We start from the raw sequence: 27,984 nt of genomic DNA, 5'->3' as shown, positions 1-27,984 counted from the left end.
ATATTCATGCACATTGCCGGCACTATCATCTCAATTCATTTTCTGCCTATGAAATCAACACAAGTCAATAAACAGGGTGCATATATCTGACAAAGTAACACAATCAACAGATAGTCCTTCTATCTGAGAGAGTGACACAAACAACAGACAGATGCTTCTGTCTGACAAAGTAACACAAACACAAATCAACATAGAACAGACAAGGAGAGTGCCAGAAACCACAAGCATTCTTTCTTAGTTCTGTTCTGTTCCAGTTTGTGCTTCTGCTTTTATATGGTGGTTCTCCTTCCTGTTGCATCAGCAAGTTCCTCCTATGTTCAAATCACAGGCAGGGCTCAAAGGCAATTGAAGAACTGAAACAAGGTGCTAAATACTACTTTGCTTGTCATTACACAGCTTCACAAGTCTCCCCCTCTCCCCACCATGTCTCTCATTTTACACATGGTGTAGTGGATAGCCCACTGATCTAGTAGTCAGGAAAACCCAAGTTCCTGTTCTGACTCTTACTCCTAACTATGTCTGTTACCTTCAGCAAATCACTTAACCTCTCTGAGCCCAGTTTTTTCATCTATAAAATGAGGTGGCAGGAAAGGTTGATACTTTTCAGAATATAATATGTGTGTTGAAGTGGCTATGTTAGCATGTCCATGATTTCATAGATTGACTCCTGTGTCTATTGTTGGAGTACCACTGTACCCTATCCATTGTCCTTCAATTCTTGGCAAAGATCATTAAATTGAACATACATTTAGAAGGCAATGAAGAGTCACTGAAGACTTTTTATAAGGGACTAAATGACCACAGCAGGGCTTTAGGAAGACTGATTAGGCAATAATGTGAAAGATATACTGAAGAGGGGATAAAATAGAGTCAGGAAGACCTGAGCTATCACAATAATGCAAAAGTAGAGAGAGAGAAAGGTACAAGAATAATTGATTGTGGAGGCAGAAACAATTGGTCTGCTCAACTGTTTGGGTGTATAGGGTGAGGTAAGAAGTAAAAATGTCAGGGAGGAAGACCAGGTTGATTAGGGAGAATGATGAAATAACTATCAGGTATATTGAATTTGTTGTGCCAAGGTATAGACTCTGTAGACAGAATCATCCAGCATTCAGTTAGTGAATCAGAACATGACATTTAGATTTGAGAATACTCTTCAGAGTTGTGATAATTGAAGTCCCTGAGAATAGATCATCATCAAATAAATATAGAGGAAGAAGAGAAGAAAGACTAGAACATAGCCTTCGGGCAAAACTATATTTAAGAGACAGGAGCAGGATAAGCCAACAAAGGAGACAAAGACATGGTTTGAAAGGTAAGAGGAGAATAATAAGAGTAAAGTATCATGGAAGCTAAGGGAAGAAAGGCCATAAAGAAGTGATATCAACAGTGATAAATGCTACAGACAGATGAAGGGAGACCAAAATGAGAAAATGAATTATAGGCTTGGCAAGTAAAACATTATTAATCATCTTGAACAAAGCTACTTTAGAAGAGTGATGAGGATGAAAGAAAGGATTTAATGGATTGCAAAGAAGATTAAGCTAGGTGACAGAATTACAGAGGTAAGAGTGTGACGTGGAGGTCTGTAGATGACAGTGACAAGAGTCAAGAAGAGGGTGTCGTAGTCAAATGAACTAGAAAAGAAAGAATGTAATTGTAGATTATTACATCCCATGACTACATTGGTTGAATTGGGAGTGAGGAGAGGGACACTAAATTTCTGTTTCCCTTACATTACAGTTAGCCTGGAGCAAACCCTGAACAAGCAGCTCTTAATTCCTTTTTGGCCCCTATCCTGGTCTTTATAACTCCCTAGTGCCACAGTCACCCCTTGAACAAAAAATAAACTGAACCAATATCGTTGATCCCCTTAAGTTCTCCTAATTTTTTTAATCCTTTCAGCTCTACCAGAGATTCTACTCCCTGGTTTGTCTTGTCTGCAGTTGAAGGGGAGAGAAGTAAATGGGAGATATTTGCTATCTTTGCCTAACCCCTCATAGAAAAAAAGAGTTCATTATTGACCCCCTACTAGTATTTTCCTTTTTAACTTTCACCTTTGCTTCTCATTTAAATTTCTAAAAATAGTTCCTCAAAGCAGTTTCTTCCTCTCTGTCCATTGTGTGTAATTTTAATGCTTTCCCAAATGTCTTCCAAAGGAGGAGGCTGAGAGTGCTGTAGAATATGACACCTTCATTTGTTAGTGTTCCTCTATGTCCTCAAAATATGAAATATAGTTCTATGGATTCTAGAGCACAAGCACTGGGTTAATATTGTAAAGTTACCTGCAAACTGCCTTTTACTCTTGAATGACTTGAATTTCTTGACAGGACAATCATCTATCTCTCTTTGGTGTATGTGCTTGGTCACTTGATCAAGTCACTGGGTGCAGTGCCCATCGTGGGAGGACATTTAATGCACATGTGAGTAGAATTACAGAATGCACATTCTTCTTGGTTATGCCTGTAAGTTTCAGTTCCCATTCTCCCTCTCCCCAGACAGGGAGATCTCTTGCTCTTCCTGAGGAATATTGGAGAGAAAAGACCCCTAGGGTTAGGGTACTCTCTGCTCTAGTGTGTTTTTTCTCTTGTAGCCCCACGATCTTTATTGCAGCAGTAAAATTGCAAACCAACATCGTCAGAATCCTTGTCTCTTTCTTGTAGGGTTCTATCCATGATTGGTCTTTTCCTGATAGCATTGGGAACAGGAGGTATCAAACCCTGTGTGTCAGCCTTTGGTGGAGACCAGTTTGAAGAAGAACATGTAAGAACCATGTGATTTCAGCATCTCCTTTTTATTTTTGAAAGTGGACCCAGGCATCACAGATTGGGGAGGAGCATTAGAGAGTTAGAAGGCCCAGCTAAACATGAATTGAACGGTTTACCAATGAGGAGAATCATCAGGAAGATGAAAAATAGAACAGAAAGGTTTTCCATAGACATCACTTGGTTAGAAAAGCCTCCTTTTCCCCTCATTAAGCCAAGTCAATGAAGTGGGGAAAAATATGAATGGATAGATGAGCAAAATGAAAATGTTTCAACTGAGGGAATCATGTATTTAAGGTTATTCCAAATTCCTAGCATCCTTTTCATCCTTCTCCCACTTTTCAAGTCTTGATTACTTCACGTGTTTCTTTCTTTGTTTTCTCTCTAGCTCTGGTCTTTCCCTATCTTGTATCAGGTATATTTGTGCTTTTTTTTTTTTTTAATTGTTTTTCTCCCTGTTCTTATCACCTTGTGATTTCTGACTCATGAGAATTTTCCTGTCCAGGAAAGTGAAGCTGTGACCTAGTGGAATAAGGTAATTGCTAATCTTTATGCACATTTCAAGTTTCTAGCCTTGCATTATATCCAGAGGGCAGGGAGAAAGCCACTGGAATTTCTTTTTCACTCCAATCACTTATATTACCTTGTATCTCTTTGAAGGTTGATTGTTTGCAAAGACAACTAGCCTCTAAGCAAATGGAGATTAGATTCATTTTCAGGCTCTGTGAATTAGAGAATTGGACAAGTATGAATGGAATAAGGAAAGTCCACTTAGGATGGGGAAAAAACTGGAGTAAAGGGTCTGGGATACATGAAGGAGCCAAGTTATTTGAAATGTCTCACTTTGTCTGAAGGAATGCACTTACCAACTACTTCTTAGACCCACATTCTTTACTGCAAATGGGAAAGTGGCAGCTCTTTCCAATTCACAGTACACAGTTTATTAATTCTTCCATTAAACTTTCACACAGGGCCCCTGGCAAGCGCCAGATGAAATCTTCTGTCTGGTCAATGTTTCCTTTCTTTGCCCTTGGTTCTAACATGCTTCCCCTCCCCATTGTTAACATATTTTTACTTCATAACCCATATGATTTGATTTGGTTTGTGTAGCTTTGATGAGCAGTATTTGCAAATAATACAAGTTTCTAATGTGTAATGTAGTTTGCAGAGACCAGGGAGTGTCCCAAAAGTCTTAGTGTAATTTTAAGCTATTATGAAATATGCTTTAATAAAACTTAGTAAGTTTAAGTAAGTTGTTTTTTAAATAAGCTTAATCTTTAATAGCTTTAAGCTGCACTAAGACTTTTGGGATACTCTATCATTGTTTATATTAGTTTTGAGTTTGGCAGGTCAGGGAGATAAGGACTGTAGGGATGTGTGCTTCTGTGTCTGATGATAATGATGTAAAGTTTATCCTGTGGGCTTTTTTCTTTTTTTCTTTTTGTCCCAGGCAAAAGAAAGGAGCAGGTTCTTCTCAGTTTTCTATCTGGCCATCAATGCAGGAAGTTTGATCTCCACATTTGTCACACCCATGCTAAGAGGTTAGGATCCTTAATAAAAGACCTGGTAAATGGTTTTGCTATGACCAGCCATGGATTGGGAGAGGTTTTTGTTTTTGTTTTTCAAAGAAGGCTTGGGAAATAAGGAGGGGTTTCCTTCTGGTTAAGTTTTCTCTGCAAGCAATTGGATTAAGTGATCCTTATAAAGCTCTCTTCCTGTCCTCCCTTCCTCTCCCCCCCCCCCCCCCCCATGAAGAGGATGATATTGGGGAAAACTTGTATGAAATGGATTTGTAGGAAAACTAAGACCATGCTTGTGACCCTGCTTTCTCTATCCTCTCTCCAGGTGATGTACAATGCTTTGGAGGAGATTGTTATGCATTAGCCTTTGGGGTCCCAGGAATGCTAATGGTACTGGCTCTTGGTAAGTAGATGGGGGAAATGAGAAGAGAATCCCTCCCTGCGCTCAACTGAGCTCCACTAGGTCAAAGACCAGCTCTATGAGCAATTGGAGGATGCTTTAATTTCTAGGGTACCCAAAGATATACTCTGAAGTAAATGAACTCATAGCTGGCTGGCCCCTGCTCTGTCCTAATGACAAAAATTGAGCTTTTTGATTGACTGAAACTAAAAAATCCAGATTATACTTGTTAATGTACAGGTGATGGCTAAATCTGATGCAGTTGAAACGAGGCGTAATTCTTCATCCACCCAAACCCCTCTCCCAGAGCCTAGCCCTAGAACAGGGGGCTGAATCAGTTACTTGGGTTACATAATCCAGTCTGTGTGTTTTTGTTTTTAATCATTGACCTTAAAATACATTCCTCTCCTGGGGCCCAGTATGACATTTCTTGGAATGTGTCCAGCCCCAAAACAACAAGAACTTGGTAGAGAAATAGTATCCCAGCGATTCAGCATTTTGCTTAGTTTTGATTGTTCAGAGAGGGGAGAAATTCCCAAATGGTTTGTTTGTATGGGTTTAATTTCTTGATCATTCTATGGGGCCATGTTGTCTCTCTTACCCCTCTTATATACCTTTTTCCTCCCACTACCACCACCACCACCACACACTTTCCCAAATGTGTCCTCAGCTGTCCTCTGAATAAAGAACCTACTATGGATCAGGCACTGTGCTTACCTGAATCAGATTTGCTGCACCCAATTATGTCAGGTTCCTAAGTGTGAATAGAAAGACACAGGCAGAGCTTCGTCTCTGGCCTTCATCTCAGGTCAGGGAAGGCCTGAGTTTAAATCTAGCCACAGACACTTGTTAGCTGTGTGACCTTGGGCAAGGCACTTTGCCTCTGTCTGCCTCAGTTTCCTTATGTGTAAAATGAGGATCATAATAGCACCTACCTCCCAGGGTCATTGTGAGAATCAAATGAGATATTTGTAAAGCACTTAGCACAGTGCCTGGCACATAGTAAGTGCTGGTCTCTTCTCCTAGTGTGTCTTTCCTAATTCTCTGTTCCTTTGCTGCAGTGGCTGCTTCTACCTCTTTCCATTCCAATCACCCATTCAGCGTCTCCCATAACGTCAATCTGTTCATGCACTTAAAGCTATCCCATTTACTAGCAATAGCTAGCTAATTACTAGTATACTCTCTATCATCTGCCCCACCCTACCCCATTCTCAGCCAAAGAAGGTTTGTCTTAGGCATAGGGTACTATTAAGAGTATCATTTTTGGGCAAAGAAATAGTAGAGAAAAATCTTGAAGATTGTAGAGAATGGGTGGGGTACCTGGGTGACTTAAAAGAAGCAAGTTCACTTGGGGTGTGTGGGGGGGTGTGGTATCCTGAAGAAGGTCTCTGAAACAGGGAATGAAGAACTTGATCCTTATTCAAAGGATAACGGAGAAGTCACTGCTGGGCTCTGGAAAAATGAGGGTTGGCAAGGAGTAGAGAAAACATTTCATAGAAAACAGGGAAATGATGTTGAAGACAGGAGAACTTAAATGAGAATGTAGTAGAGCTAGAAGACAGCCAGGGGCTATACCAAAGCTATTGATGTTGGAACAAAAAAGCATATTATGAGATTCCCTAAAGGACTTGGTCATGGAGTAAATGCATGGAGAATATGACAGTGATTGGTGAAAGTTGAAGGTTCCTGTTCAGAATCACCATAAAATCAAGGAGTTGGGAAATGCTGTAGAAAGTCATCTAATCCAATGTTTCACATTGATACTGAATAAAAGATAAAAATTAATAGTAATAGTAATCATTTCTAGTGTAATTTGAAGTTTGCAAAGCACTTTACAAATACTAACTTATTTGATCCTCTCAAGCACAGGAGCTAGGTGCTATTACACCCCCCATTTTATAGGTGAGAGGAAAGTGGGGCAGACAGGTTAAGTTACTTGCCCTAGGTCTAGTAAGTGACTGAAACCAGATTTGAGCCCCTAAATCAAGTGCCTTATCTACTGAACCACCTACCTATCTAGTAAGGAAAATTTAAATTGGGCAGGAAGAAAACTTCATCGTAACTAATCTACCTCTTTTCCCTCTTGTAGTCCTACGAAATTCTTTTCTACAACTTCCCATAAATCCTTCAAATGGTATCTACTCAAGAATATTCATAAGTGAAATTAGGAATAGATATAGAGGAATAAAGATAAATAGAAATAGAGAATATGTAAAAATAAAATGGAACAGATTAACCACCAATTGCATAGCAAATTGTTCTTGTAATCAATGATAGTGGAACTGCTTTTGGACATCTAACATGGCAGTACTAGATGTGCTATATAAGTAGAAATGGCAATTCAGAAGATGAAATCAGAAGAGTGGCTGTGACCCAGACTAATAACATACAATAGAAATATATTACAATTAATACTATTTTGAAACACTAAAATAATAAGGGACTGATTTCTTTTATTTATTTATTTTTATTGGTAAAAATAATTTTTATTGCATTTTATTATTCGAGTGTCTCATTTAGTTCTTTTTTAAAAATTCGCTTTGTTTCTTTATGTACTGGCATTTTTAAAAATTGAGTTCCATATTCACTCCTCTCCCACACCCTCCAATATACACTGAGAAGGCAAGCAATATGATATCAATTATACATGTGAAATCATGCAAACATTTCCATATTAGCAAAAAAAAAAAGGCAAGAAAAATTAAGTGAGAAAATATATTTCATCAGTTTTCTCTCTGGAGGTAGATGGCACTTTTACATCACGAATCTTTTGGAATTGTCTTGGATCACAATATTTACTGTGCACAATTTCTCAATTCTTTTCACTTTACTTTGCATCAGTTCATATGTCTTGCCATGTTTTGTTCCTCTGAAACCACTCCCTCACCATTTCTAATAGCACAAAAGTACTCCTAAGGGACTGCTTTTTAAACATTTAATATTTTATTCCCCCCCCCCCAGTTACATGTAAAAACAATTTTTAGCATTCATTTTTTAAAACTGAGCTCCAAATTTTCTCTCTCCCTTTCTTCATCTCTCTCTGCCCATTGAGAAGGTACAGATTATATATGCACAGTCATGCAAAACATATTTTCACATTAGTCATGGAAAAGAAAACAGATAAAAAAACAAGAAAGATGAAGAAAGTAAAGAAAAAGTATGCTTAAATCTACATTCAAACTCCACCAGTTCCTTCTCTGGTGATAGATTACATTTTTCATCTTAAGTCCTTCAGAACTGTCTTGGATCATTGTATTGCTGAGAATAGGTTAGTCTTTCACAGTTGATCATCATACAATATTGCTGTTACTGTATACAATGTTCTCCAGGTTCTGCTTGTTTCACTTTGTATCAGTTCATGTAAGACTTTCCAGGTTTTTCTGAGAGCATCCTTCTCATCATTTCTTATAGCACAATAATTTTCCATCACAATCATATACAACAACTTGTTCAGCTATTCCCCAATTGATGGACATCCCCTCATTTTCCAATTCCTTGCCACCACTAAAAGGGCAACTATAAATATTTTTGTATGTATAGGTCCTTTTCCTTTTTTCTTTAAATCTCTTTGGGATATAGACCTAGTAGTGGTATTGCTTGATCAAATCGTATGCATGGTTTCATAGCTCTTTGGGGATAGTTCAAAATTGTTCTACAGAATGGTTGGATCAGTATACCCCTTTACCAATAGTGCAGTAGTGTTACAATTTTTCCTCATGCCCTTCAACATTTATTTTCCTTTTCTATCATAATAGCCAATATGATAAGTGTGAAGGGATACCTCAGGGTTTGTTTTAATTTGCAGTTCTCTAATTAGTACTGAAAGAATTTTTTTCACATGACTATAGATAGCTGTGATTATTTTGTCTGAAAATTGTTTGTTTATATCCTTTGACCATTTATCAATTGAGGAATGGTTCTTACTTCTGTTTCTATAAATTTGACTCAGTTCTCTATATATTTGAGATGTGAGGTCTTTATCAGGAAAACTTACTGTAAATTTTTTTTCACAGTTATGATTACTAACTGTATTTCCCTCCATACTATTTCCCTCCATTTATCCTACTCTCTCTCTTTCCTTTCACCTTGTCCATTCTCAAAAATGTTTTGCTTCTGAGTTTTACCTCCCCAAATCTGCCCTTCCTTCTCTCAGTCTACCTTCCCCTTCTCTTATCCCTTTTCCATCCTACTCTCCTGTATAGTAAGATAGATTTTAGACCCAACTGAGCATGTACATTATTCCCTCTTTTAGCCAATTCTGATGAGAGTAAGTTTCATGCATTCCACCCCCCCACCTCCCTCAACATCCCCTCCACTATAAAAGCTCTTTCACACCTCTTTTATGTGATATAATTTGCTCCATTCTACCTCTTCCTTTCCCCTTCTCCCAGTGCATTTCTCTTTCTCATGCATAATAATTGATTAAATTGTTATTAAATTATAATAACTAAAAATGCCAGTACATAAAAAATAATTATATCAATGCCAGTACATAAAAAATAATTATCCCATCATGTTTAACTCACATTCATGCCCTCTGTCTATGTATACTCCTTCTAACTGCTCTAATAATGACAAAGTTTTTAGGAATTACAAGTATTATTTTCCCATGTAGGAATGTAAACAGTTTAACCTCATTGAATCCCTTATGATTTCTCTTTCCTGTTTACCTTTTTGTTTCTTTTAAGTCTTGTATTTGAAAGGCAGATTTTCTATGCAGCTCTGATCTTTTCATCAGGAGTACTTGAAAGTTTTCTATTTCTTTGAATATCAATAACTTTCCCCCTGAAGGATCAAACTTCAGCTCCTGGCCTGCAGAGTGTAGGGGGACCAAGCAACCAGTCCGAGGGGTAATCACTCTTGCTGTTACCTGCTTGGATCTGGATTGCAGTCTAGGGTGCAGATCCTGGGGTGTGTGACCAAGTTGCCAGAGCGTGTGCAGGCTTCAGAGAGGGCACCCAACTAATACCTACTTTTGCTAGGTGGGTGATTCTTGATTGTTATCCTAGGTCTTTTGCCTTCTGGAATATAATATTCCAAGCATTTCAATATAATTTGGTTTAGAAGCTGCTAAGTCCTGTGTTATCCTGTCTATGGTTCCATGATATTTGAATTGTTTCTTTTTGGTTGTTTGTAATATTTTCTCCTTGACCTGGGAGTTCTGCAATTTGGCTATAATAATCCTGGGAGTTTTCATTTTGAGATCTTTGTCAGGAGGTAATTGGTAGATTCTTTGTCAGGAGGTTATTGGTAGATTCTTTCTATTTCTATATTACCCTCTGGTTCTAGAATATCAGGGCAGATTTCCTTGATAATTTCTTGAAATCAAAATCTAGGCTCTTTTTTTGGTCATGGCTTTTAGGTAGTCCAGTAATTCTTTTTTTTTTCCCCAAAAAAATTTTATTTTAGACTCAAATGCCAGAACACAAATAGAGAATAGAAAAAAAAATATCATAAACTTAAATATTGGAACTTAAATACAAAGTTAGAAAGAAATAAAACTTTATGTTATGTGCAAAGCAGAACATAAGAGAATTCAAAATATGTAACAACAAATTTTCATTTCAAGAAAATGTGTATGGTAAATGAAACTTGTGTTGAAAATTGTCCATCTTTGCTTTCTTGTGAGTTTTCTTTTCTTCTCTGCTGTGCACTTTTTTACTTTGCTCTTTTTTCCCCTATACCCCCCCCCCCAAAAGGCCACAATAAAGTTTAGATATGTTTCTCTATAGCTTTATAAATATGTATAAATGGGGGCAGAGTCAAGATGACAGAGTAAAAACAGGACCTCTGTGGGGCTCTGGCTCTCACCATATCCAATCCATGTAAAGGGGGACTCTGAACAAACTTTGGAGCTACAGAACCCACAAAATGACACAGAGAAACTAACCTCCTGCTGAGTACAGCCAGGCAGGCCTGCAGCAAGCAGCCAGCGCAGCACTCTGGGAGCCGAGTCCAGCTACACACCAAGGTTTTAGCCCCAGGGTGGGCCTGACCAGCCGTGGGCTGGAAAGACTCCAGATCACCAGCAGCTGTGGCAGACCAGAATTATCAACACATAGATGTGAAGGACAAAGTGAGAGGTCAGTGCAGTGTGGACTTTAGGACCCAGTAGTTGGGAGTACATGGGCTTTTGTCCCCAGGGCAAGAAGCCTCTGAGGGCTGCAGCACAGCTGCCCCCACATGGCAGCTTCAGCTCCTGGCCTGCAGAGTGTAGGGGGACCAAGCAACCAGTCTGAGGGGTAATCACTCTTGCTGTTACCTGCTTGGATCTGGATTGCAGTCTAGGGTGCAGATCCTGGGGTGTGTGACCAAGTTGCCAGAGCGTGTGCAGGCTTCAGAGAGGGCACCCAACTAATACCTCCGGCAGCTGAGAAAACCCCAGCATTTGGTATGAAATTCCCCTGTCTGGTAGCAGAGTCCTACTGTAGCAAAAAGCCCAAAAGTCAAGTAATTGAGTGGCAACATGACCAGGCAAAGGAAGCAAAGCAGACACAAGATTCCAACATTACACTCCTATTTTGGGGACAAAAAAAGGAGCAAAGCATGGAACAGGAGGAAGACAGTGAAGTCAGAACTCCTGCACCAAAAGCTTCAAAGGAAAATACGAGCTGGTTACAGGCCATAGAGGACCTTAAGAAGAAGATAAGAGAAGTGGAGGAAAAATTGGGAAGAGAAATGAGAACAATGCAAGAAAATTATGAAATGAGAGTCAGCAGCCTGACTGAGGAAAATAATGCCTTAAAAAACAGACTAACTCAAATGGCAAAAGAGGCTCAAAAAGGCAATGAGGAGAAGAATGCTTTAAAAAGCCAAATTTGCCTGTTGGAAAAAGAATCTCAAAAGCTCACTGAGGAGAATCATGGCTTCAGAATTAGACTGGAGCAAATGAAAGCTAATGACATTATGAGAAATCAAGATGCTGTTAAACAGATCCAAACAAATGAAAAAATAGAAGGCAATGTGAAATATCTCATTGGAAAAACCACTGACCTGGAAAATAGATCCAGGAGAGAGAATTTAAAAATGATTGGACTGCCTGAAAGCCATGATCAAAATAAGAACCTAGAAATCATGCTCCAAGAAATTCTCAAGGAAAATATCTCTGAAGTTTTAGAACCAGAAGGCAAAATAAAGGTTGAAAGAATCCACCAATCACCTCCTGAAAAAGATCCCAAAAAGACAACTCCTAGGAATATTATGGACAGGTTCCAAAATTCCCAGATCAAGAAGAGAATATTACAAGCAGCCAGGAAGAAACAATTTGAATATTGTGGAAACACAATCAGGATAACTCAGGATCTGGCAGCTTCTACATTGAGGGATTGAAGGGCTTGGAGTAGGATATTCCAGATGACAAAGGAGCTCAGATTAAAACCAAGAATAACCTACCCAGAAAATCTGAGTATATGAAAATATGGTTATTCAGTGGAATAGAGAACTTTCAAGCATTCTTGATGAAAAAAACAGAGTTGAATGGAAAATTTGACATTCAGATACAAGAAGCAAGAGAAGCATGGGAAGGTAAACAGGGAAAAGAAATCATAAGGATCTTATCAAAGTTGAACTATTAACATTCCTACATGGAGAAATGATAATTGTAACTGATGAAACTTTTCTCAGTATGAAAAGAGATGAAGGGAACATATATATATATATTATATATATACTCACACACATACACACATACATACATACATACATGCCTATATCAAAGGGTATATGGGTGTATGAAATACATATGTGAATGTGTGTATATATGTCTAGAGGTATACATAGATAGAGGGCACAGGACCAACTTAATAGGAAGGGATGATACTTTAAAAGGTGAAATTATGAGGTGAGAGAGGAATATAATGAGAGGAGATGGGGAGAGACAGAATGGGGGTAAACTCATATAGAAGAGGCAAGGGAAAATGGTTACAATGGGGAGGAAGAATAGGAAGGCAAAAGGGAATGGGTGAACCTTATTCCCATTGAATTTGGCTCGGGAAGGGAATGAAAGACACACTAGATAGGGTATCTCACCCTACAGGGAATTAGGGGAGAAGAGGAAGAGAGGGGGGATGATGGAATGGAGGGGAGGCTGGGGGAGAGGGAAGTTGGAAGCACCCACTTTTGAAAAGGGTCAGGATCAAAGTAGAGAATAGAACAAGTGGGAGGTGGGATAGGAGGGAGGGAAATATAGTCAGTCTTTTACAATATATCTACTATGTTATTGTTTTGCATTAGCTACACATGTACAACCTATACTGAACTGCTTATCTTCCCAGTAAGGGTGGGTGGGTGACAAGGAAGGAAGGGAATGAATATGGAAATCAAAGTTTTAAAATCAAATGTTTAAATATATATATATATATACTATTATTAATATTATTTTACATGTAATTGGGAAATAAGATATACAGGCACTGAGGCAGAGAGATCCACCATGTCCTACTGGAAAAGTCCAAATGGGTATGGGAGAAAATATGGGAGAGAGCAGATTGGAGGAGGGGATATCCTGTGGGACTGCTATTTTGGGGCAGTGGGCAGGGGAAAAATGGGGAGAAAATTTGTAACTCAAAATCTGGCAGAAATTAATGATGCAAATTGGAAGTTAATAAAGCATTTGAAAAAAAAAAAAAGAAATATACATACACACAAACATATAGACATATGCATTCCCAAGCCTTTTCTACTTCTGATCCTTGTTTTTATGTATATGCATATCTCTTGTTTCCTATCCCTTCTTCCTGCTCTTCTTTATTTTTACCCATTACTTTGCCCTACTATGACCTGCCTTTCCCCACCAAGGATCCCTCCCCTATCCTCCCATTACCTTAAATCTAAACGACCTTCTATACCCCTATTTACCTATTCTCTCACTTTCCCTCTAAAGATCCCTCCCTTGTCTTCTCCCTTCTCCCTATGCCCCTACCATTTTATTTCTTCTGAATTTAGAAGACCTCTATACTCTTTTATATATGTGTGTTTTTCCCTCTTACACCCATTCCTGATGAAAGTAAGTTACCAGAACTACCAGCCCTCCTCCCCCATCTAACTCCTATGTATCAGTTCTTCCTTTTGTACTTCATTTGTATAAAATAATTACTCCTTTTAGATGTTCTTAAATGGTTTTACTTTTTAAATTCATATCATGTCTGGGTTTCCCCCAGTCTTTCTTGTCATCTTTGTTATGTGCCTTATATTTATATTGGTTCTTGTATGTCAAATTGTCTATTAAGTTCAGGTTTTTTTTAACAAAATCTTGAAAGTATATCAATTGTCCATTTTATTTTTCATTCAAGATAATAGTTAACTTTGCAGGGTATTTTTGGTTGGAGTCCCAGTTCTTTTGCATTTCCATATGTTTTATTCCAAGACCTGCAGTTCTTTAAGTTTTCTGCTGCTAGGTCTTGTGTAATTCTAATTGTGGCATCCTCATATTCAAATTGTTTTAATCTTTTTTTTTTTTTCTTTTTGGAGGGCAATTGAGGTTAAGTAACTTTCCCAAAGTCACACGGCTAGTAAGTGTGTCAAGTGTCTGAGGCCGGATTTGAACACAGGTCCTCTTTACTTCAGGGCCAACGCTCTATTCACTGTGCCACCTAGCCACCCCCAAATTGTTTTAATCTTGATGCTTTTAATAGTTTTTCCTTAAGCTGGGGATTTTGGAATTTGACTATGATGTTTCTATGAGTTTTCCTCATAGGATCTCTTTTAAGTTGTGATTGATGGATTTTTTTTTTCTATTTCTACTTTTCCCCCTTGCTCTAATGCTTTAGGACAATTTTCTTTAATGATTTTTTTAAGCAATTGGGGTCAAGTAACTCACTCAAGGTTATGCAGCCAGTTATTTCTGGGTGGGTGCTAAGTGTCTGAACCCGGATTTGATCCCCAGGTCATCCCGACACTGGGGCCGGTGCTCTTACTCGTTGAGCCACCTGGCCGCCCCAATGATTTCTTGTATTATTGTATCAAGATTCTTTTTTTGATTGCAACTTTCAGTTAATCTAATTGTTTTTTATATTTTCTTTTCTTGATCTAGTCTCCAGATCTGTTTTTTTTCTTATAAGGTGTTTCACTTTCTCTTCTATTTTTTCATTATTCATATTTTGTTTAATCATTTCCTGATCTCTTATAATTTCTCTGACTTCACTTTAACCAGAAAAGGTTGTCAGGGTGTTATTTTCTTTAAGATTCTGGATCTCTTTCTAGTTGGTTGACTTTCCCTTCATACCCTTCCTGAAAGTCTTCTATAAATCCTTTTTGGGCAGGTGACCATTTAACATTACTCTTTGGGGATTTCTTTACTTCAATTTCCTCCTCTGAAAATGAATCCTGGTCATCTCTATTCCCATAATAGGTTTCTATAGTTGGATTATTTTTCCTTTGCCTGTGCATTTTTTGCTGAATTATTTGTAATCACCTCTAGCCCTAGGGTATGGGAAATGGTGCCTTTTGCCCTAGATATTCAGTTTTTCCCTCTAGCCTAAAACCAAAGCCAAACTTCCAGTCTCCTATAAGTGCCCACAGTCAGGGGCTTTCTGCCCCTCTGCTTCTGCACTCACTGAGATCCATGAAGCTCTTTATAGCACAGCTGGGTCTGGTGTTTCTGGTCAGCAGAGGTTCCCTCAATCTTCCCAGGCTCAAAAGCCCAACTTGCTTCCCTCTCCCTGGAGTAAAAATTCTGGTGGCTAGGGCCAGGCAGCTTCTCCAACCAACTAACCCCAGGGCTTGCCTCTTGTTGTTTGAGAGGCTAGCCTGTTGCTGTAAAACTGGAACCTAGCCTGGAGGTTTTTACTCTTCACAGGGACCAAACCTCCTCCTGGGATTCTTCTTCTGATTTTCTCAAATCCTCCTGGGAGGACCACAGTTATGCCTCTGTTCTGATTTATCTCCATCGACACTTTTTTTTACCCTAAGGTGCTATTTTAACTCTTTTGTGGGAGAAGATCTGGAGAGCTTGGAATTTTCTGACCTACTCTGAAATCTTCCCAGAATCCTCTAGTTCAGTAATTCTTAAATGATCTCTCCTTGATCTATTTTCCAAGCCACTTTTTTTTCTCCTTGATCTATTTTCCAAGCCACTTTTTTTTCTGAAGGAGATGTTTCACATTTTCTTTTATTTTTTCATTCTTTTTATTTTGTTTTACTTAGTTTCTTGATATTTTGTGGAGTCATTAATTTTTACTCCCCAAATTCTAATTTTTAAGGAATTATTTTCTTCAGTGAGCTTTTGTACTTCTATTTTCATTTGACCAATTCTGCTTTTCAGGACATTCTTTTCTTTGGATTTTTGTGCCTCTTTTACATTTGGCCTATTCTGTTTTTTTAAAGTGTTATTTTCTTCCATGGCTCTGTGTGTGTGTGTGTGTGTGTGTGTGTGTGTGTGTGTGCATGCATGCGCACCTCCTACCAAGTTATTGATTCTTCATGATTTTCTTGCACCACTCTAATTTTCTTCCCAATTTTTCTTCTTGCTTGATTTTTAAAATCCTTTTTAAACTCTTCAATGGCCTGGGACCAATTCATATTTTTCTTTGAGGCTTTTGATGGAACAGTTTTGACTTTATCTTCTTCTGAATCTGTGTTTTAATCTTAGGATCTTTTTTGCTGATCTTTCTTGCTCATTTTTTTCAGCCCACATTAACTCTATGCTAAAGTCAGGTTCTGCTTCTGGAGTGGATGGGCCTCTGTCCTGAGCATCAGCACCAGGTTTTTTGTGCAGCTGTTTTCAGAGATAATTCTAGGGACCTGTAAGTTTTTGGTTCTTTCAAGGTGGCATAATCTAGAGAAAAGGTGTGTTTATTAACCTGCTGGCCTGTGCTTTGGTCTTTGAGTGACCATAAGCACTCTTTTCTGCCCTTGAGCTGTATCCCAGCTCCCTGGAGGCTGCAAGCTCTGGTGTGCTAGTGCTCCCCCTCATCCTGGGACTGAAGCCCAGGACTGCAACCCAGATCCAAGTATGGACAATGCATGGAGTCCTGCCCCCGGTACCAACAAAGAGACCCCTGAAATCTTGTTCTGACCAGTTATCTGACCTCCTACCATCTGCGGACTGTGAGAGACCTGGAAACTGCCATTGCCGTCACTGATTTGGTAATCCCCAAAGCCTACTGCTGGTTTTCTTGTATGCACCATGCTCCACTCTCACCCAATGTCTTTTGGCATTCTCATTCCTACAAATCCTCCACAAGGGGTCAACCCAATGTGCTGGGTTCCCTCCTCCAGGTCTCTTGACATTCCACAGACACTAATAGAGCACACAGGCTGTGCCTCAGTAATCTCTCATTCTCACTATCCGGCTAGTCAGCTACCCTTCTGGTCCTACATATCTCTGATAACATCCTGTGCAGTTCCTCACTGATGTGGTGTAGCCTATACACAAACCTAACTTTGCCCCACCTTAATTGTTCTTTGAGATTTGCTACTGGAATTCTTAAAGACTATGATAGTCCACATCGCTTAACCATACAGTAACTACAGAATATTGAAGTTAAAAAGCTAAGGCCTTTGTTTCAAGAAGTTTGGGATCACAAAAATGTATGTATCAATTGACTAGCCCTCTGGCCTGTCCATCCAGTTGCATATCACAGTCTGACATTCTTCATCCACTTGGTTTTTCCCATTAGGACAGTTTGCCTAGACTCTTGAAAGGGAGGAGCTGCTATAATGTTTCAGGGTTTAACACAATCAGCACAAAACCAAAAGCCTAGGTGTGGGGTAAAATGATGAACAGATTTCTTTTTTGAAGGGGGGTAGGGAGGACTGGTGTTGTGATTTTATCTGTTTAAGGAGCTTTTGGTGAGGAAATCTATCAAAACATACCAGCACCTGCTTTGTACTTAATAGTTTTACAGAAATTAGTCTAGGGCACAGAAATTAAGTGACTTTCTTGGAGGGTCACATAAACAGTATGTTATCAGAAGCAGGACTTCAAGTGTAAGTGTTGCAGACTCTGAGACCAGCTCTCAGTGCCAGCCTCAATAGCCCATATCAAGCACATTTTTGATGGGAATATGAGAAGGGAACAGGCTAACTTCACAAATAATATTCCATATGCCTCAGCATTTTGAAGTGTCTATATAATATCTTTGTATCTATGTAATATCATTAATGGATAGAAAATGTTATCTCATATAGATGAAGATCATAACCTAACCATACCATTCATTTTTAAAAATCCTTGTCCATAGCCTCAGCTTCACAATCGATCAATCAATAAACATGTATTTAAGTCCTGTTATGTGCCAGGCACTCTGCAATTGACTGAAAGGTTTTGAGAATATAAGGTCCCATTGTGTTGCTAATTTTTTTGCTAATTTTTCCATTTGCTAATTTTTTAAAAGGCATTACAAAAGTTCAAAATTTTAAGGCACAAAAAATTACAAAGAGCAATGATTATCACTACTGTCACTAAAAGTTGGAGACTTCCAGGGTTTGTAGGGTCAGATTAAGGTCCTTGTAGGCCTTGGAATTCATTTTTTAAAATTTTTTAAATTTTTATATTTTTTTATGCTTTATTAACTTCTGATTTGCATCATTCGTTTCCGCCAGATTTTGAGTTACAAATTTTCTCCCCGTTTTTCCCCTACCCACTGCCCCAAAATGGCAGTCCTACAGGAAATCCCCTCCTCCAATCTGCTCTCTCCCATATTTTCTCCCATACCCATTTTGACTTTTCCAGTGGATCTCTATGCATCAGTGCCTGTACATCTTATTTCCCAATTACATGTAAGATGGTATTAATAGCAATATATATATATATATATATATATATATATATATACACACACATATATATATTTGCATATTTGATTTTAAAACTTTGATTTACATATTCATTCCCTTCCTTCCTTGTCACCCACCCACCCTTACTGGGAAGATAAGCAGTTCAGTATAGGTTGTACATGTGTGGCTAATGCAAAACAATAACATAGGAGATATATTGTAAAAGACTGCCTATATTTCCCTCCCTCCTATCCTATCTCCCACTTTTTCTATTCTCTACTTTGATCCGGTCTCTTTTCAAAAGTGGGTGCTTCCAATTTCCCTCCCCCCCCCCCCCCCCCCTCCCCCCCCCCCCCCCCTCATCCCCCTCCCCCCCCCCACTCTCCTGGAGGGTGAGATACCCTATTTAGTGTATATTTCACTCCCTCTTCAAGCCAAATTCAATGGGAATAAGGTTGACCCATTCTCTTTTGCCTTCCTATTCTTCCCCTCTATTGTAACCATTTTTCCTTGCCTCTTCTGTATGAGATAGTTTACCCCAATTTGACTCTCCCCATCTCCTCCCATTATATTCCTCTCACCTCTTAATTTCACCTTTTAAGTATCATCCCTTCCTGTTAAATTGGTCCTGTGCCCTCTATCTATGTATACCTGTAAACATATATACACACATTCACATATGTATTCATATGCCCATATACCGTCATATATAGACATACACACACACACACACACATATATATTTCTAATCCCTTCAACTACTGAGAAAAATTTCATAAGTTACAATTATTGTTTTTCCATGTAGGAATGTAAATAGTTCAACTTTGATAAGTTCCTTATGATTTCTTTTCCCTGTTTACCTTCTCATGCTTCTCTTGCTTCTTGTATCTGAATGTCAAATTTTCTATTCAACTCTGGTTTTTTCAGCAAGAATTCTTGAAAGTCCTCTATTCCACTGAATGACCATATTTTCCCCTGAAACATGATACTCAATTTTGCTGGGTAGGTGACTCTTGGTTTTAATCCCAGCTCCTTTGACCTCTGGAATATCCTATTCCAAGCCCTTCGATCCCTCAGTGTACAAGCTGCCAGATCCTGGGTTATCCTGATTGTGTTTCCACAATATTCAAATTGTTTCTTCCTGGCTGCTTGGAATATTCTCTCCTTAATGTGGGAATTCCGGAATCTGGCTATAATATTCCTAGGAGTTGTCTTTTTGGGATCTTTTTCAGTAGGTGATCGGTGGATTCTTTCAACCTCTATTTTGCCCTCTGGTACTAAAACATCAGGGCAGTTTTCTTTGAGAACTTCCTGGAGGATGATTTCTAGGTTCTTATTTTGATCATGGCTTTCAGGCAGTCCAATCATTTTTAAATTCTCTCTCCTGGATCTATTTTCCAGGTCAGTGGTTTTTCCCATGAGATATTTCACATTGCCTTCTATTCTTTCATTTGTTTGGATCTGTTTAACAGCATCTTGATTTCTCATAAAGTCATTAGCTTCTATTTGCTTCAATCTAATTCTGAAGCCATGATTCTCCTCATTGAGCTTTTGAGATTCTTTTTCCATCTGGCAAATTCGACTTTTTAAGGCATTCTTCTCCTCATTGCCTTTTTGAGCCTCTTTTGCCATTTGAGTCAGTCTGTTTATTTTTTTTTAAGGTATTATTTTCCTCATTCAGGCTGTTGACTCTCATTTCATAATTTTCTTGCATTGTTCTCATTTCTCTTCCCAATTTTTCCTCCACTTCTCTTATCTGCTTTTTAAGATCCTCTATGGCCTGTAACCAACTTGTGTTTTCCTTTGAAGCTTTTGGTGCAGGAGTTCTGACTTCATTGTTTTCCTCCTGTTCCATGCTTTGCTCCTTTTTGTCCCCCAAATAGGAGTGTAATGTTGGAATCTTCTTTCTGCTTTGTTTCCTTTGGCTGCTCATTTTGCCACTCAATTACTTGACTTTTGGGCTTTTTGCCACAATAGGACTCTGCCACCAGACAGGGAAGCTTTCGTCTCAAACGCTGGGCTTTTCGCTGCTGCCAGAGGTATTAGAATGGTGCCCTCTCTGAGGTCTCCACACGCTCTGGCAAGCTGGACAAACAACCCAGAACCTCCACCCTAGACTGCAATCCAGATCCAATCAGGTTAAAGCAAGAGCGATTACCCCTCAAAATGGTGCTTGGTCCCCCTACACTCTGCAGGCCAGGAGCTGAAGCTGCTACTTGGCTCTGGCTGACTGTGCCAGTGTCTCAGCTTCTCATCCCAGGGGTAAAAGCCATGCACTCCCACTTACTGGTCCCAAAGTCCAGACTGCACTGACCTCTCACTTTGTCTTTCACATCTGTGTGTTGATAAATCTGTAAAGGACCACAGCTGTTGCTGATCTGGAGACCCTCTCGCCAGAGGCTGGTCAGGCCTGCCCTGGGGCTAAAGCCTCATCTTGGGGCTGAGCTCAGCTCCCAGAGTCCTGTGCTGGCTGCTTGTTGCCAGCCTGCTGGGCTGTCCTCAGTGGTAGTTTAGCCTCTCTGTGTCATTTTGTGGGTTCTGCAGCTCCAAAGGTTGTTTAGAGTCCCCTTTTTACATGGATTGGGGAAGGTGGAAGCCAGAGAATGCATTTTTAAAAATAGATCCTTTGGTAGATGTATTTTTATCCACATTTGATTTGGTAACTGAATTTTTTTCTTTTAAAAATCACTTCATTTTAATTTTTCACTTAATGAAAAGAAAATTAACACTGATGTAACTTTTTTATGTGTGTAAAAAATGGCCACCTTTGAGATACATGAAGATAATTTTGTTAGTTTTTATCAAACAAAATTTTAAAACATTTTCTCATAGGTCCTAGGCTTTGTGGCTTCTGTGTCTCTTGGATATTACAGCCATGAAGGGATGAAAGTCAGGGCTTTACATTGAAAAGTATGAGTTCTCCCATGCAGCAATAATCCTAGCTCAAAGAGATCCTGGTCTTGTGTGGAGAGAGAGAAAGAACATGATTTTCTATGGAGGGGAATGGTCTGATGACCCAAAAGATTCTTTCAATCCCTAAAATGAATTAGTCTTTAAATTTTAATTCCTGGTATACACATGCTTTAAATTATAAAATTATGTGATTGTGTCATTCGTTATCATCGATTGGACTGAACTGGCTTCTAACTTGTTGATGGCCAGAGCCAGAATAGAGCAGCAGGATAGAGACAGGAGAATCAGGAGCAAACAGAAATTTTATTTCAAAGTGAGGTAAACGGCTTGCAAGCAAGGAGGGGATCTAGACACATGTGCTGTGGCCCCACCCGTCAAAGTTATACAATAATTATGTAATTTTGCCAGAGGATGAGATCATCCAAAGGATGAGCACAAAGGATTGTTATTATGCCAAGCTCGGGGCACAGCTTGTCTCTCCTAATATCTTGACGGTATTAAGTATCTAGTGTTTTGTTTGTCCTTATTAATATTCCTGGTCTCATGTCTCCCCCTGGAATGGCAAATAGAAGGATATTTAATAAACATGCACCATATTTATTAAATAACCACATCTTCATCCTACAGGATCCCACAAAACCTCAGACACAAGACATTAAATGATAAAAATTGGTATGATGTCTTCCTTACACCTCATCTCACAAACGAGGTTTCTCCACTTCTCTGTGCTTGTATCCAGTAAAGTTTAACCCAAAATCTAGGATCAAAAGCCACTGCCTTCCATAAGGAGTCTCCTTAACTCCCCTATCTGTGTATCACTTACAGTTGTGTTTGCCCTTGGAACTAAGCTGTACAAAAAACTTCCCCCTGAAGGAAACATAGTGGTTAAAGTCTTCAAATGTATCTGGGTAAGTCAGTGAAGCTACCGTGTTTCCCCGATAATAAGACACTGTCTTATTAAGTTTTTTTGGACAGAAAAACACCAGAGGGCTTATTTTCAGGGGAGGGCTTATTTTAATGAGCATTGACAGCAATTTTAATAAACAGGTAAATGTGAACAAAAAAATGTACCTTTATTCAACAAGCAAATCACTGGGGAAGAACAGGATGACGCGCTCACTGCTGCAGCTCTGATTGGATGCAGCTCGGAGCGCGGCGTGCGTTTCACCCGGGGGGGGGGACGGGGACGGTGCATACAGAGGGTACAATGTAGCGTGTAGCGCAGGGGATCACCTTCACTACAGTAGCAATCTCAATAGGGCTTATTTTCGGGGGAGGGCTTATTTTAGAGGAATCTTACACAGTAAGGGGAGGGCTTATTTTCGGGATAGGTCTTATTATCGGGGAAACACGGTATAATCTTCTCTATTTAAAAGTGGAGAGAAATGTATGAAACATTTAACGTGGGGGCTATAAACATTAGTGCATATTTTTATTCTGTGATCTTATGGGTTTGTTCTATCATAGCCTACTTTCCCAAGTTTAGATTGTCACTCTACCTGTGCTTAGCCATATTCAAACTGGTAGAATTTTATTGAATCCTAGCTAGACAAGAGTACCTTCTAGACACTAAACTGAAAAGAAAAAGTTATTGTGGGCTCTGGAATTCTGTGATTAATGGTAATTGATTTGTCTAAAAAATTCAGAGGCAAAATGAATGAATGTGGTTTTAGTTGGGAAGATTTCCACCTCTTTTTTTTTCTTCTTTTTTTGATCCTCTCTTGGCCCTTCTCCAGTTTGCTATTTCGAATCGCCTGAAGAACCGTTCCAGTGAAATTCCAAAGAGAGAGCACTGGCTGGACTGGGCAGAGGAAAAGTATTCGGTGAGTCAGGGTTGTAGAACTGAACTGTCTGCTTAGCAGTGGTATAGACCATATGCTGGCAGGTGACTGACTGATGACCTTTCCTTTGTCCTTGGCCCCTAGAGATCATTTCCTACTGCTACTTAGTAGTGGGGGCTCCTTCAACTGACAATTTTCTGTTGCTCTAATTTCTCCACATCACTGGTCCTAATTTCTGACATAAACAAGTTGAGGAAGGCAAGCTCTGTTTTGGAGGAGATTTGGGAACCATGTGAGGTAAAGAGCTTGGCATAACCTCTTTCACCTGTTCACTAGAGTCTCATCGTCTTCCTAATTTTCACTCTAAATCCATTCTGCTATTTTATGCCTTTTCCCTCAGTCACCTCTGACCCACACTTTTTTCTTGCTGCTTGCTGGTCCTTTTGTCCTTTTTTTTTTTTTTTTGCCTTTTTGGAGGGCAATTGGGGTTAAGTAACTTGCCCAAGGTTACATGGCTGGCTGGCTGTGTGTGTGTGTGTGTGTGTGTGTGTGTGTGTGTGTGTGTGTGTGTTGAGTGTCTGAGCCCAGAACTGAACTCAGGTCCTCTTGACTCCAGGAGGCCGGGGCTTTACTCACTGCACCACCTAGCCACCCCTTCCTTTTGTCCTTCTGATGAGGATTCAGGTGTTGGTAGATTTTTGCAAGCTCAGAAAGTTCCAACTTTTTCCTTGTTCCTACAGAAACAACTCATCTTAGAAGTGAAGGCACTGACCCGTGTGTTGTTCCTTTATATTCCATTGCCAATGTTCTGGGCTCTTTTGGATCAGCAGGTAAAAAAAGGTTCCTTAATAAAAATTCAGGGCTATATATACCCTTTCAAGCTTCTTCCTTCCACCACAGGGTATGAAAGATCTCATGAAACCATTTCTGTTCTCTAGGGCTCTCGGTGGACTCTGCAAGCAACTAGGATGAATGGTAATGTGGTGAGTAGAAGTGATTTTTGCCATATAAACTATTTTCTTGATCTGTATCAAGGGAGTTAACTTTGATAAATGATTATCCATTTGCATTTATTTTTCCCATCTCTCTTTTTTTTTTTAAGCAATCGGGGTTAAGTAACTTGCTCAAGGTTACACGGCCAGGTGTTTCTGGGTGGGTGCTAAGTGTCTGAGCCCGGGATTCGATCTCCAGGTCAGTCTGACACTGGAGCCGGTGCTCTTACTCGCTGTGCTACCTGGCCGCCCCTCCCATCTCTTTTTGGATCACATCTCTGATTTCTTTGGTATGAGGCATGCCCTTATGAATAAGCTCTATCTATCAGTGAAAATTGGCAAATTGTTCTTGAAGTTAGTCTTATAAAGGTTGATTCTCATCTATAAAATGGGGGAGGGGGTTTGCACTAGATGACCAATAATATCCTTTCAATCTCTAGAGCCATGATCTTAAGTGAACTGTCCAAGATCACAAGTCAGTATATGAGAGGCTGGATTTGAACCCAAGTCCTGTTTTACATCCTAGGCATATATTAACCACAGGTGGTTATGATCCACCTTTTCACATTTCAGAAGTTTGTTAATTTTTTTTTTTCATGTTTCAGGGATTTTTCGTGTTCCAGCCCGACCAGATACAGGTGGGACCTTCCCCATAGCCATGACTCCTTGTACTCTCCTTGCCACCCTTTCCCATTTCAGCAACTAGATGGTGATCTTGGTTTCTACTTTGAGACAAGGAGGTCTTAGCACTGGGGAAAATGAAATTTTTTTTGCTTTTTTGTATTAAGTGTCTGAGGCTGGATTTGAACTCGGATCCTCCTGACTCCAGGGATGGTGCTCTACTCACTGTGCCACCTAACTGCCCCCAAAATGAATTCTTTTTGACCCACCCTTTCAAACTACCTCCTTATTAATAGTGAAGTGAATATTCAGGCTCTGGATAAAGCCCAGGGGTTTTGTTTATTCTGTTTCAAAGTGGATGCAATAATGTTTTGTAGACACTTTGTATGCAGAGTAGAGTCCCTTGTAACATATCCTTAATCCCACTCCTTCCCAGTGTTATTTTCCTTGGAGCTATGCACTTGAGGTACCTGTGAAGAATGGGCAAATCCATAAGTGGTCGTTTTTTGTACCCACTCTACATAGGGGTAGCCTGAAGAAAGGAAGAGATTTCTTGCCCTCCACTATCCAATTGGCCCTATTCAGGGAAGTTAACCTTAGAATCAGACCCACTAAATGAGAGTTTGAGAGAGAGTGGGTGGGTGACAAGCAGGGGATATTATCAAGAACAGCATATAGATGAGGGAATTCATGAATTGGATGTGAAGGATCTGGAAGTTAGACTCTGAAGGTTGAAATACTCAAGGCAGCGGAAGGACGTGTGAAGAAATCTCCCTTTCCTTATTCTTTTTGAAATATTCTAAATTTTTATGACATTTCACTTAGCTGGTTCTCCTGTTATCCCATAAATTTAATCCTCAGTCTCCTTTGCTGCCTCTTCATCTATGTCATTCTCTGTCCTGAACACGTCTTTTTTCTTGATGCTCTCTCCCTTAGTGAACCTAACAATTCCACGGGGTGGAACTAATCCTCTATTCAGATGACTCCCACATCGGTATACTCTCTCTCTCTCCTGAACTAGTCACACATCTCCAGCTGTCTCTTGGACATTTTCCAGCTCAGGATGTCTCAAACAGAAGTCATCTGTCCCTCTAAACTCTTCGTTCTTCCTGACTATCCTAGTATTGTCTGTGGCTCCACTATCCTCCCAGTCACCCAGACTCAAGGGGCATCCTTGACTCTCTCTACCCGCTGTGTTGATAATTCCCTCCTTCTCTCCACAATTTCCTCCTTCACATTCCCCTCTCTCCACTTGTTCAGGCCCTCGTCACTTCTCACCTGAACTATTGCAAGATCTTTTTCTTTTAAGAATCTAGTTAGTTACATGTTATCTCCTCTATTAGAATGTGAGCCCCTTGTGGGCAGGGACTGCTTTTTCTGTTTGGTTTTGATTTTTAAATAACACCAGCAAGTAGCTCAATGCCTGGCACATGGTAATCATTTAACATACAGGCTGATTAACTGACCATGTGATGGTGACTGAAAGTGCAAACCTTTAGAAATTAGTGGGAAATGGGGTGCCAGATTTAAACTGGAATAGGATTCTACATGTCCCAGAGGTCACCCAGAGAATCTGGAATAAGGATGTCTTCATAGAGTATTCTGGGGTTAGGCTGGGAATGGACCAAAGAGGGATGATCCTCTTTTCAGCTGGGGTATTTCTTTACAAGGTATTGTCTCTGTTGGGATGTTACTAAGTCATCTTCCTTACATGGCATTACAGGTGCTGAATCCCCTTCTGGTGCTTATCTTCATTCCAACGTTTGACTTGGGGCTCTACCCTTTGATCAAGATGTGTGGAATCAATTTAACGTAAGAGCTTGCTGTGTCTGTTTTCATTGCACACATGTTCTCTCTTTATCTAGTTCTGAGAGAGATGTTGTATCTCAATCCAAGTCTACAAATAGATGAATGTGTCTCTTGTTTGCTGGAAGATATTTCATAGCTTCCTTTCATTTTCTGATTAGGGATATCTTGTAATAACTCTTTGTCCCACGGATTTCCTTACTTCTCTTATGCAGATCTATTAGGAAAATGGCAACTGGTATGATCTTGGCATCCCTAGCATTTGCAATTGCAGCTACTGTTGAGATCAAGATAAATGTGAGTATAAACCTGAGTTTCAAGTAACATGAGCTCTACTGAAAATTGAAAATGCCTCACTGAATATTCTTTTCTTAGTTAGAGGATCTACCATAAAAAATAACTATTTTCTTTCTTTTTGGAGGGCAATTGGGGTTAAGTGACTTGCCCAAAGTCACACTGCTAGTAAGTGTGTCAAGTGCCTGAGGCCAGATTTGAACTCAGGTCCTCCTGACTCCAGGGCCAGTGCTCTCTTCACTGTGCCACCTAGCCACTCCTAAAGTAACTATTTTTTTAAAAAACATATTTTACATGCTTTTGTAATCTACTCCTCCCACTGCCTGCCCCACCATGAACAAAAAAAATGAAAAATAAAGCCCTCATCATAAACATGCACATTTCAGCAAAACAAATTCCCATGTCGGTGATGCCCAAAAATGTTTCTTTCTCCATGTTAAGTTCTTCACCTCTCCAGCAGGAAATGAGTGGTATGTTTCATCTTTAGTCTTCTGGATTCATTGCATCAGTTCTTTCAAAGTTCTTCTCTACAATGTTCTCAACATAATATTAGGAAATTACCCATGGTTTCATTAGTATGGATGAGTCTTTCACTAACACAAAAGGGTTAATAATTTTCCCTTTAGGAATTGCTGTGACCTAACTTCCATCACCTGTGGCCAAACTACTGGTGATAAGCATAGTTACATTTTTCCTTGGATGCCCAATACACAGTCTTTCATTGGGATCATACTCAAAGACTTTCCAGCTCAATAGGACCTATCAGACTTGTGCTCTCCTGGCATTACTCTGAGAATCAAAGGTTGCCAACATACCAGGAGGCATCAGAATCATTTACTTTAAACACTGTCCCCCAAAAAGCTTTAATGGTTTAAAACTTCACTAAGACTTTTGGACAAGCTTTATAATACTTTGACAGTTTATGAACTGGTACTTACATTTTCTAAAGGAGAGCTGAGATTCAAAGAGCCTAGATGGTTTTCCCAAGGTGAGGGAGTTAGCAATTGTAATCTTAGCAGAGGGAAGACAGACCAGGTCTTCCAACCACTTCAGAATGCTGCCTACCTAATTAAAATCTTTCTGGATTTTCCACTTTCAGCCATTCTTACTAAACTACAAATGTATATGATGTCAATGTAGGCACATATCTGATACATTAAACCAACAAATATCAAG

At 39.5% G+C, this 27,984-nt stretch overlaps 1 protein-coding gene across 6 annotated transcripts in view; it reads left to right on the top strand.

Moving 5' to 3' along the window:
- Positions 1–27,984, top strand: part of LOC138147480 (solute carrier family 15 member 2-like) — a 66,697-nt gene that overhangs the window by 21,084 nt on the left and 17,629 nt on the right. For 4 of the 6 annotated variants that reach the window (XM_069070007.1, XM_069070006.1, XM_069070004.1 and 1 more), the window contains 11 exons: positions 2,331–2,423; positions 2,664–2,763; positions 4,216–4,306; positions 4,611–4,688; positions 22,140–22,222; positions 23,051–23,137; positions 23,836–23,925; positions 24,034–24,078; positions 24,693–24,725; positions 26,432–26,520; positions 26,730–26,811. In XM_069070007.1, coding sequence (XP_068926108.1) covers positions 2,331–2,423; positions 2,664–2,763; positions 4,216–4,306; positions 4,611–4,688; positions 22,140–22,222; positions 23,051–23,137; positions 23,836–23,925; positions 24,034–24,078; positions 24,693–24,725; positions 26,432–26,520; positions 26,730–26,811 — 871 coding nt within the window. The remainder of the gene's footprint in view (positions 1–2,330; positions 2,424–2,663; positions 2,764–4,215; positions 4,307–4,610; positions 4,689–22,139; positions 22,223–23,050; positions 23,138–23,835; positions 23,926–24,033; positions 24,079–24,692; positions 24,726–26,431; positions 26,521–26,729; positions 26,812–27,984) is intronic. The other 2 variants (XM_069070005.1, XM_069070009.1) reach the window with 2 other exon arrangements.

This window comes from Petaurus breviceps, unplaced genomic scaffold, assembly GCF_028583685.1.
Source record: "Petaurus breviceps papuanus isolate PSGF00001 unplaced genomic scaffold, PetGlider_PUasm1.0 90792, whole genome shotgun sequence".
Classification (NCBI taxonomy): domain Eukaryota; kingdom Metazoa; phylum Chordata; class Mammalia; order Diprotodontia; family Petauridae; genus Petaurus; species Petaurus breviceps.
Note: the sequence above shows the minus strand (reverse complement) of the source record. Positions and strands in the feature narration are given on the sequence as shown.